At 42.4% G+C, this 10,118-nt stretch overlaps 1 protein-coding gene across 1 annotated transcript; it reads left to right on the plus strand.

The window, feature by feature from the left end:
- The first annotated feature begins 7,653 nt into the window (after window positions 1-7,653).
- Window positions 7,654-9,897, plus strand: LOC109799522 (uncharacterized). Its single transcript, XM_020360097.2, has one exon. It carries the CDS (start codon window positions 7,654-7,656, stop codon window positions 9,895-9,897), a length of 2,244 nt encoding a protein of 747 aa, XP_020215686.1.
- Window positions 9,898-10,118: the final 221 nt, after the last annotated feature.

Consider the following 10,118-nt stretch of genomic DNA (forward strand, 5'->3'; position numbering starts at 1 on the left):
ATAGTTAATTTATAATTGCTTAGAATAAATAGGGGTAATTTAGTAATTTTGCACTATTATTTTTAAATAATCTGTCATAGGGAACCCGAAAGGGGCGCTGTGGGGTGCTAACACCTTCCCCACGCGTAACCGACTCCCTTACCCGACTCTGGTTGTAATGGCCGAAGTCGATTTTTGAATCGATTGCCTTAAACTTCTTTTTCCAATGTTTTGAGTAAAACATTGGTGGCGACTCCATGAACCCTTCCTTTTTATGAAAACCGCTAATCCATGGAGGGTCCCGCTTGGGATTAACATGGATTGGTGAGCCTTTTAATAAAATTACTCGTTTGACAAGGTCTCAGTTTGAGAATAAGTCATTCTAGCAATCCATATTTTTAAACAAATAAAAGAGTCCAACCATCCTTCGCGAATGCCGAAAGCCCGTTTCGGGCCGGTGGCGACAATTAGCACTAGTATTTTTTGTTCTGCCTCTTTAGGCTCTCAATGAGGATTATCGGCCACTCCTAGCCCGCTAACTTCACTCATTAGCATTAGTATTCTTTGTTTAGGCTCTTAGTGAGAATTCTTTGACAAGCCTCTCTAGGCTTATACAAGTATTCTTTGCCTAGCCTCTTCAGGCTTTACAAATCATAGGTAATTTGTTTTGAGTGTGTGGTTTACTCTCACAGAGAGGATACAAAATTTACTACACTCACTAAGGTTTATGTTCCTAAGTTACACTTAAAACTCCTTAGTCTACAGAGATAAATACAATACTATTGTACATTTGACTATGTATGCTCTGTCTCTGGTTTCGTTGCTTCTTGGGCTTGGAATCACTCTTAGCCAACCTTTCCAGGTTTGAAGTCATGACATATATATAGTCTCTGTAAAATCTGCCCGTTGCAAGTTTCATTTGAAGCAGAATGTAGTCATTCATGACTAGTTCGATCTTTCATTTAATGCATTAGATCTTGCATTAAATGTTGCTTCCTGTTTATAGACATTGCGTGAAGTGTTCTACATTTTGTTAGCTACAATGTCTGACTTTAACTGTGACCTAGGAATTTCTTGTCCTTTTCCGGTCATCGTAGCTGCAGAAGCATTGTCTTTATCTAAAAAAGTGTTGTACTTTTTCTAACACATGCATGCTTTTACTTTTGGGCATGCTTTTCTTCTTCCTCTTCTTTTTCTTTCATCACCCGATCATATTGAGAGCTCTTATATGATTGTAGACGATATTTGAATTGTCTCTTGAGACTTTATTCTTTAAATGCTTGCATGGCAGTCTTCGTCTACATTTGGTAGTCCATGTGCATCTCAAGACTTGATCTTCGTTTGAGCATTTGTCATCAATTCTTTGACTTCCTTTAGTCTGGCCAACATTGTAGACGAACAGACTTCATTTTCGTCTGGAATACTTTTCAGTCTGTGTAGTCCTTCGTCTGATATGTAGTTGACTTTTGTCTGATTCTTGACCAACCTTCGTCAGAATCCTTATGTTGCGCTTTAGGTTGTGCTTGATACACCTATGTTTGGTATTTGATTCATCATCGTCTGACGCTCATGTCATATTTCATCTATCATTTGACTTTGCTTCGTTTGATCCTTGTGATATGCTTTGCCTTGACTCATCTTTGTTTGGTTTTTAAAGAAGTTTCATCTATGGTCTGTATCGTCTAAAGCTTGATCATTTTCCTTCTTGTTCTAGACTTGGCTTTGTTTGACTTTTCCGTCTGATGTTTGAAGCTTTCCTTCCTTTATCTTGGCTCTAGTATAACTTGCCTGTACTTATGTTTTTCTAAAACACTAACACACTTGTTAGAAATAACAATATGTATTATATTTGTCTCAATCAAAACTTTGCTGGGAATTGCTTTGTCTGACTTAACACCATCTTGTCCTTCTAATATGGATAGTCTTCTCCATTGATGACTGGAGGCCTCGTGAGAAAAACTCCTTCTAGTAGATATTGTTCTTCATTGCTTCCTATTCTAGATCTTTTCCTTTGGCACTATTAGATGCTTAACTCAGTCAAAGGCTAAGCTTTGATACTAATTGTTGGAGAAAAAGATACACACTAGAAGGGGGGGTTGAATAATGTATATAACAAACTCATGCTTTTTGCAGTGAGATAGTGAAGAGTACAAACAAACAAAGTACTGGAGAGTAATCAGATAAAGTAATGAAGCAGACAAAATGACACAAGTATTTTTATCCTGATTCGTCTCCAACCTAGAGATTACGTTCAGTTCTCAATCCAACCAGATTGAGTTCCACTATCTTATCCAAGATACAAGTATTCTTTACAAGCCACTTTTGGCTAAATAACAAATATTCTTTCAATAAGCCTCTCTAGGCTTAAACCAAAGTATTTTTTAGCACAAGTTTCTTTAGGCTCAACCACTAAGTATTCTTTTGCCCAAGCCCCTCCAGGCTCAACCCTTACAAATAAGTTTGATAAGAGGTACAAGTGTAGCTTCGTCTCTTTTAGACGTGATGCTATCAAAATACAACACTAAAAGAACTACAAAGATCTAGATTCAAAATTTACAAATGTGATATTCTTTGCAGTACTTCAGCTTGATATTTCAATGAATTTTTCAGGATGAACTGCTCAAGAAATGTTGATTTATTATTGAATAGCATTTTTTTTGTGTATGTATATACAATATATGTTCTAGATACAAAATTTACAAAGATTTAGATACAAAATTTACAAATGTGATATTCTTTGCAGTACATCAGCTTGATATTTCAATGAATTTTTCAGGATGAACTGCTCAAGAAATGTTGATTTATTATTCAATAGCATTTTTTTTTCGTGTATGTATATACAATATATGTTTTTTACTTCTTGTTGTTTGAAGGCTTGATCTTTATATAACAACTTCTAGGAAGATGATTGTTGTAGCAACATTCAAATTTAAACGTTCAAATTTCTTTATTAGTTGCTTCGTTTGTCTTCCTAGCTGATCATAGAGAGTATTGTTGATTATTCTGGTAGCTACTTATCATCATTTCATTATACTTTTGAGTGCAACAGAGAGTGTTAGCATAGAGTAGTTGGGGCTGATGTAGAGTAGTCTTTTTCAGTCTCTTTTGCATGATATCCGGGATTGTGTTTTTGACTTCTCATGGAAATTTTGTCTTTTTCCTCACTAATGCTCTTCGAGACTTTCAAAGTTCCTTTTTGTTTGATTTGTTGAGGGATAACACATTAAAGCAAATGCAATGTCAGTCTTATTCATTTAATGTAAGTCAGATGGACTGTATGCTTCATCTGATTTCTTTCATCTTATAGATGATATGTATTATTTTCACATTTCGTTTGATTTGTTATATTTTCTAGGACTGCTGACTTTTGCTTAGAGAAAATCATTTTGTTTATTAACATTAAAACTTGAAGGATTGTCTGTTATCTTAAAGGTAAGATTTTTTATTTAACAGTTTGAATGGATGAAGATGAAAGAAGTTATAATAACAAAATATTATAGTTTTACCCTTATATACTACAATCCAAAATTTGATTTTTTTTAATTTCTATTCATTATTCATTCAAATAAAAATACACCGTATTTGAATAAAACAAATTAGCATTTACAATATATTCAAATAAAAAATCAAATAGTAGATATTCGAATAAGTTTGGCTCCAACTACAATTTTTTTAGAGTGAATGTGATGACATATTGCCTTTTAATGGTCTTATTACAAGGACAATGTCAATAATGATGCAAGAGAGATGGACTTGTGATGTATATAGAAAGTTTAAGCTTCTTTCAAGATATAAGTTAATTATTTATTTCACTTTTTTTTGTGTATATTTTTCTAGTAAATATTTTCTTAATGTTGACCTTGTATTTTTGAGTCAAATAATGTAGGAATTTTATTTCCTTGTAAATTTTGTTTTAGGAGTGTTATTAGTATTTTAGGGGGTGTAACTAGTAAATTAGGTATGAACCTATTAGACTTGATTTGAGAGCACATTTTGGTGCATGGCCCTTCAAAGTAGGATGTCTACTTTGAGGAGGAGATAAAGGTGTCTCATGGTTGTTCAAACGTCAATAAAGTCACGTGATCTTATCTAGCCACACCTTTGGTATCTTACCATGGGACAAACCCTTTATTAACTTTTCTAGATTTAGGATGTTGACATGAGTCACATTTATTGTGTTTAGTCATGTGACAAACTTCTATTGGTTCTTGTAAATCTGGAATAATGACATTTTTAGGGAGAAAATTCAAAATTCAAATTATATTCAAATGAAGTATCACTTATTCTAATAAAACATTCAAATGTATTCCAATAAACACCCGTAGTATGCAAACAAATCATGTAATTATTTCAAGAAGCTTTCCTAATACTCGAATACACAAATATTTCCTTTTAAAGCACCCCTATTCAAATAAACTGATAACTATGTCTTGAACTAAAAAGTGTATTTTCTTTTAAAGTTTTTGTACCGGAAGGATCCTATCGGCCACGTGGACCGGCATGTCATGTACTATCAGATGATACTGCTCGAATACCACTTCGGTCCGATAGGAGACTAAGAACTATGCTCTTCCCCTATCGGCTTGGCCAGAAGCCGAGAGAGGATGTTTCGGTCGTGTTGTCTTGGCTCGGCCAAAGGTCAGCATCGAATAATTGAACGACGATTATGATTAGCAAGGATAAAGTACATGATTAAGACATAATCAGCCGATTAACATCGTATTACCTAATTTGGTAAATGTCAGAGAAGGTCCACCATGCTCAGGCCCATGTCAGGTATTATAAATAGGTCACACGTAACGAGGTATGTCACTGTTCATTTTTACCCTAGAAAATCATGCTTGTCCTGACTTGAGCGTCGGAGTGCCTTTTGCAGGTACCTTCCCCCTCTGAAGAATCCACCTGAAGCTCTCGTTCGACCCTCCTGCACCCCAGAAGACTACGAGTGTACCCTCAGACAGGTACATTTTGGCGCCCACAGTGGGGCCGAACCGAAAGCTTTGCAGAAACAAATCGAACGTAACGTGGAAAAGAATCATGGTAAAGACAAGGAATACTAATTTCGAAGGGCACCAGTCCGAAGAGGAGCAGCAGTCCGGGGCCGAGACGGTTGAGGAGACAAACTTGACCGATATGGTACGCCAGATGAAGGAAGAAATGATCGCCATGAAACAGCAGCGAGAGAGAGATGCCGCTGAGATGGCCGCATTGAGAGAAGAGAATGCTGCTCTGAAAAACCAGTACCGAGATCCCACACGGAAACCATCTGAGACGACCCACACTCAGGGGTCGTTCCACTCGCTCGGCCATCACACCTCTATCCCCCACACCTCTGTTGCTGCCCCAGCGGCCCATGCTTCGGGCAGCCGACCGACACAACCATTGCCAGCCGGAGCACATCGGCATCCCTTTACCTCAAGTGTTATGCATACGACACTCCTTGACCATTGGAAGTCATTACCACTCGATAAGTATGATGGTTCAACCGACCCTGGCGAGCATGTCGACATCTTCTTGACTCAGGTCACTCTCAGCACTACTGATGATGCTGCATTATGCCGAATCTTCCCAACTTCGTTGAAGGGTCGGGCATTGAGCTGGTTCACACGACTTCCGGCCAACTCAGTCGACTCCTTCAATACATTGGCATCTCAATTCACCATTCAGTTCGCCACCAGCAGACCTCATCAGCTGACCTCGCTCTCGTTGGTAAGCATAAGACAAGAAAAGAAGGAATCCCTTCGGACCTTCATGAGCCGATTCAATAAAGCGGCTTTGGAGATTCGAGACCTCAACCCTGCTGTAGCTCTGCACCACCTTACCACCGCCTTGAAACCGGGACCTTTCGCCAACAACATCTGTAAGAAACCCCCAACTGATATGGATGATTTGCGTCGGCGCGCCGACAAATACATGCAAATGGAGGAATTAGCTGAGTTCCGTAATCAAGCAAGGGCAGAGATAGCCTCCAAAGCCGACAAACCAGCCGAGAACAACTATCGGAGCCGTCCCAAAGAAACCGCTTCCCGCAAAAAACCCACACGAGGACCGAGGTATTCTCATTACACCCCATTGAACGACAGACGATCTGCTGTCTTAGATCAGGCACTCGCTTCAGAGGTCTTGGCGGTGCCAAAACGAGCATCAACCCCTCCACGCGCCGACACAACCAAGTCCTGCAAATATCACCGAAACCGAGGTCACTCAACTGAGGAGTGTGCGGCTCTTAAAGATAAAATCGAGGACTTAATCAAGCAAGGGCAGCTTCAACGTTTTGTCGATCGGCCCCGCTCTCCCAGACGCGATGATCACCAGCATCGTGGGGAACAACATGGCCGAGAGAGATCTGTTAGGCATCCTCACAGGGAACGAAGCCGGTCGAGAGACCGAAGAGAAGTCGAGCCCACAACTCAACCCCGAAGGGCCATCAATACTATTGCCGGTGGATTCGCGGGCGGAGGATCCACCTCCTCAGCATAGAAGAGACATCTACGAGCAGTCCGAACTGTCCACGCGGTTGAGCGCACCCGGCAGAGGCTGCCAGCCATCACATTCACTGAGGCTGATTTCAAGGGCATCGATCCTGATCAGGACGATCCCATGGTCATCAGCATGGAGATCCAACTCTGCATCGTTCGGAAGACATTGGTCAATCAAGGAAGTTCGGCCGATATTCTCTACTGGAACACCTTCAAGCAACTCGGTATCCCGGAAGCCGAATTGATCCCATACAATGAGCCGCTGGTTGGATTTTCTGGTGAGCGGGTACAAACGAAAGGATACATCAAGTTATCCACACGTTTTTGTTCCGATGAAGCCGAAGTCCGAGACATCCCGATCAAGTACGTGGTTGTGCATGCTAACACGTCATATAACATTCTTCTTGGAAGACCGTCCCTCAACAGGTTAGGTGCGATTGTGACCCCGCACTTAGCCATGAAATTTCCTTCTGAGTCAGGCCGAATCATCACAGTACATGCAGATCAGAAAGTGGCCAGGGAGTGTTATTTCGCTAGTCTCCGGTTGCCCCGCCTCGGAGCAGCCGAGCCGCGTTGAGAGAAACGTGTGCACTCGGTAGCCCAAGACCTCGAAACGGTTGTAGACTTCGACCCTCGAATGGAGCAAGACGAGAGGGTCGAGCCGATTGAAGATCGGTACCCAATGGTTATCGGGCCGACCAACCAGCATGTCACCTACCTCGGGTCTAACCTGTCCAAGACCGAAAAGCGTGAAATCGAAAATGTAGTAAAGAAAACCAAAGACCTCTTTGCATGGAAGCCGGCCGACATGCCCGGGATTGACCCTAACTTCTTCTGCCATCGGCTCTCAGTGTGCCGGGAGGCAAAACCGGTCGCCCAACGTAAGAGAAAAATAGGGGAAGAGAGGAAAAAGGCAGTTGAAGCCGAAACGTCCAAGCTCCTTGAAGCAGGTTTTGTTCGAGAAATCCAATACATAACATGGCTGGCCAACGTTGTCATGGTCAAGAAGTCGAATGGCAAATGGCGAATGTGTACTGATTACACGGATTTAAACAAGGCCTGCCCCAAGGATGCTTACCCATTGCCAAACATAGACCGATTGGTGGATGGTGCGGCTGGTCATAAGTTCCTGACATTCCTCGATGCATACTCGGGATACAATCAAATTTGAATGTACCCCCGAGACGAAGACAAAATGGCATTTGTTACAGAATCTGCCAATTACTGCTACCAAGTAATGCCATTCGGCCTGAAGAATGCTGGAGCCACATATCAAAGGCTCTTGGATAGGATCTTCGGCGATCAAATCGGGAGAAATATGGAAGTTTATGTGGATGATATGGTTGTCAAATCGGCCGACACACCTACCCATGTAACCGATCTCGTCGAAGTCTTCCGAGCCCTCAGGAAACATCAGATGAGACTTAATCCCGATAAGTGTGTATTCGGCGTCTCAGGTGGCAAGTTTTTAGGTTTCATGCTGTCAAGTCGGGGCATCGAGGCTAACCCGAACAAATGCCAAGCTATCATCGACATGAGGAGTCCATCAAAATTGAAAGAGGTCCAAAAGTTAGCTGGTCGACTAACAGGTTTGTCTCGTTTCCTACCATGTATGGCCGAGACTTCCAAGCCGATCCTTGGCCTTTTGAAAAAGGCAAACAGGTTTCAATGGACGGAAGAATGCGAAATATCTTTTCAAATTTTTAAGAAATGCCTCGGCACTCCCCCGGTATTGACTAAGCCAACATCCGGCCAAGAACTAATGTTGTACTTGGCAGTTTCGGGCAAAGCCATAAGCGCCGCTTTGATACGGGAACATGACGGCCAACAGCAACCGATATATTTCATTAGCCGAGTGTTGCAAGATGCCGAACGGAGATACCAACTGCTAGAGAAGGTAGCGTTGGCACTCATGTATGCGGCTAGGCGTCTCTGTCAGTACTTTCAGAGTCACACCGTCGTGGTCCGAACAAATTGTCCGATTGCCAAAGTACTGCGAAAACCGGAATTAGCCGGCCGAATGATGGCATGGTCAGTTGAGCTCTCTGAGTTTGATATCCGTTTCGAGCCTCGAGGGGCCATCAAAGCACAAAGCTTAGCCGAGTTCATTAATGAATTATCCCCACTCGGCCAGTTCGAAGATACCGCTTGGACTATGCATGTGGATGGGTCGTCCAATCAACAAGGAAGTGGTGCCGGCATAATCTTGGAAAGCCCATCTGGAATTACCCTCGAACAATCGTTGCGATTCGGCTTCAAGACCTCTAATAACCAAGCAGAATATGAAGCTTTACTTGTCGGCATGAGGTTGGCTGCCGAGATGGGTGCTACAAAAGTAGTGTGTTGGACTGACTCGAAGGTGGTGGCCGAAAAGGTCAATGACAACTTTCAAGTCAAAGACGCACACTTGTTGAAGTATTACCACATGTTCAAGGCAATGAAAGGTTTGTTTCACGAAGTACAAGTCCGACACACACCACGGTGTAACAATGAGAGAGCTGACCAACTAGCTCGATTAGCTAGTAGCCGAAAACCCGGACAACTTCGGTCAACCATTCACTTGGAACTACCCACATCAAGTATTCCACAAGAGTGCATTCCAATTGAAAGACCGACAAGTTCATGGATGACCAACATCATAAATTACATCATCAGCAGTTCTGAGCCATCTGATCCGTTGGAAGCCAAGAAAGTCCGAACTCAAGCAGCACGTTACTCTTTAATTGCCGGTGAACTATACCGACGAGGGTTCTCTACACCCTTATTAAAATGCCTTGACCAGCCACAAGCCGATTATGTTCTACGAGAAATTCATGAAGGAATTTGTGGATCACACTCAGGTGCAAGAACCTTAGCTGCTAAAGTGCTGAGAGCCGGCTACTACTGGCCGACCTTGAAAACCGACTGCGCCGAATATGTGAAGAAGTGTAAGCAATGCCAACAACATGGCAACCTAATACATGCCTCGGCCGAGCAGCTCCACTCGGTCAGTGCCCCTTGGCTGTTTGCCTTATGGGGCATTGATATTCTCGGCCCGTTTCCACTCGCTAAAGGTCAATGCAAGTTTTTGGTAGTGGCCGTTGATTATTTTACTAAGTGGATTGAAGTCGAGCCGCTAGCTACTATTACAGCAGCTAATGTTCAAAAATTCGTATGGAAAAACATCATCACCTGGTTCGGCATCCCATACGCAATCATCTCCGATAATGGACTGCAATTCATGGATAAGAAATTCAACAACTTTCTTGAAAACCTTGGCATCCGACACCGGTTCACTTCTGTCGAACACCCACAGTCCAACGGTCAAGCCGAGGCTGCTAACAAGGTTCTCCTCACCAAGTTGAAGAAACGGCTTGGCACGGCAAAGGGAGCATGGGCCGAAGAGCTTCCTAAAGTTCTTTGGGCATACAGATGCACACCTCAATCAAGCACAAAGTAAACTCTGTTCCGGCTAGCATTTGGCATGGATGCTATGATTCCAGTCGAGGTTGGCGAACCCTCATTCCGACGAACACACTTTCATGAGGAGTCTAGCGACGGCGCAATCCGAGCTGAACTAGACATCGTGGATGAGGTCCGAGAGAAATCCCAAGTCATCGCTGAAGCATGTAAACAACGAATGACCCGGCGATTTAACTCCAAGTTAAGACCAAGGAGTTT

Source organism: Cajanus cajan, chromosome 7 (genome assembly GCF_000230855.2).
Source record: "Cajanus cajan strain Asha chromosome 7, NIPB_CcT2T_4, whole genome shotgun sequence".
NCBI classification, from domain to species: Eukaryota; Viridiplantae; Streptophyta; class Magnoliopsida; order Fabales; family Fabaceae; genus Cajanus; species Cajanus cajan.

Excerpts from the sequence above, each read along its gene's own strand:
- LOC109799522 (XM_020360097.2), top strand. The coding sequence starts at position 7,654 with ATGGCATTTGTTACAGAATCTGCCAATTACTGCTACCAAGTAATGCCA.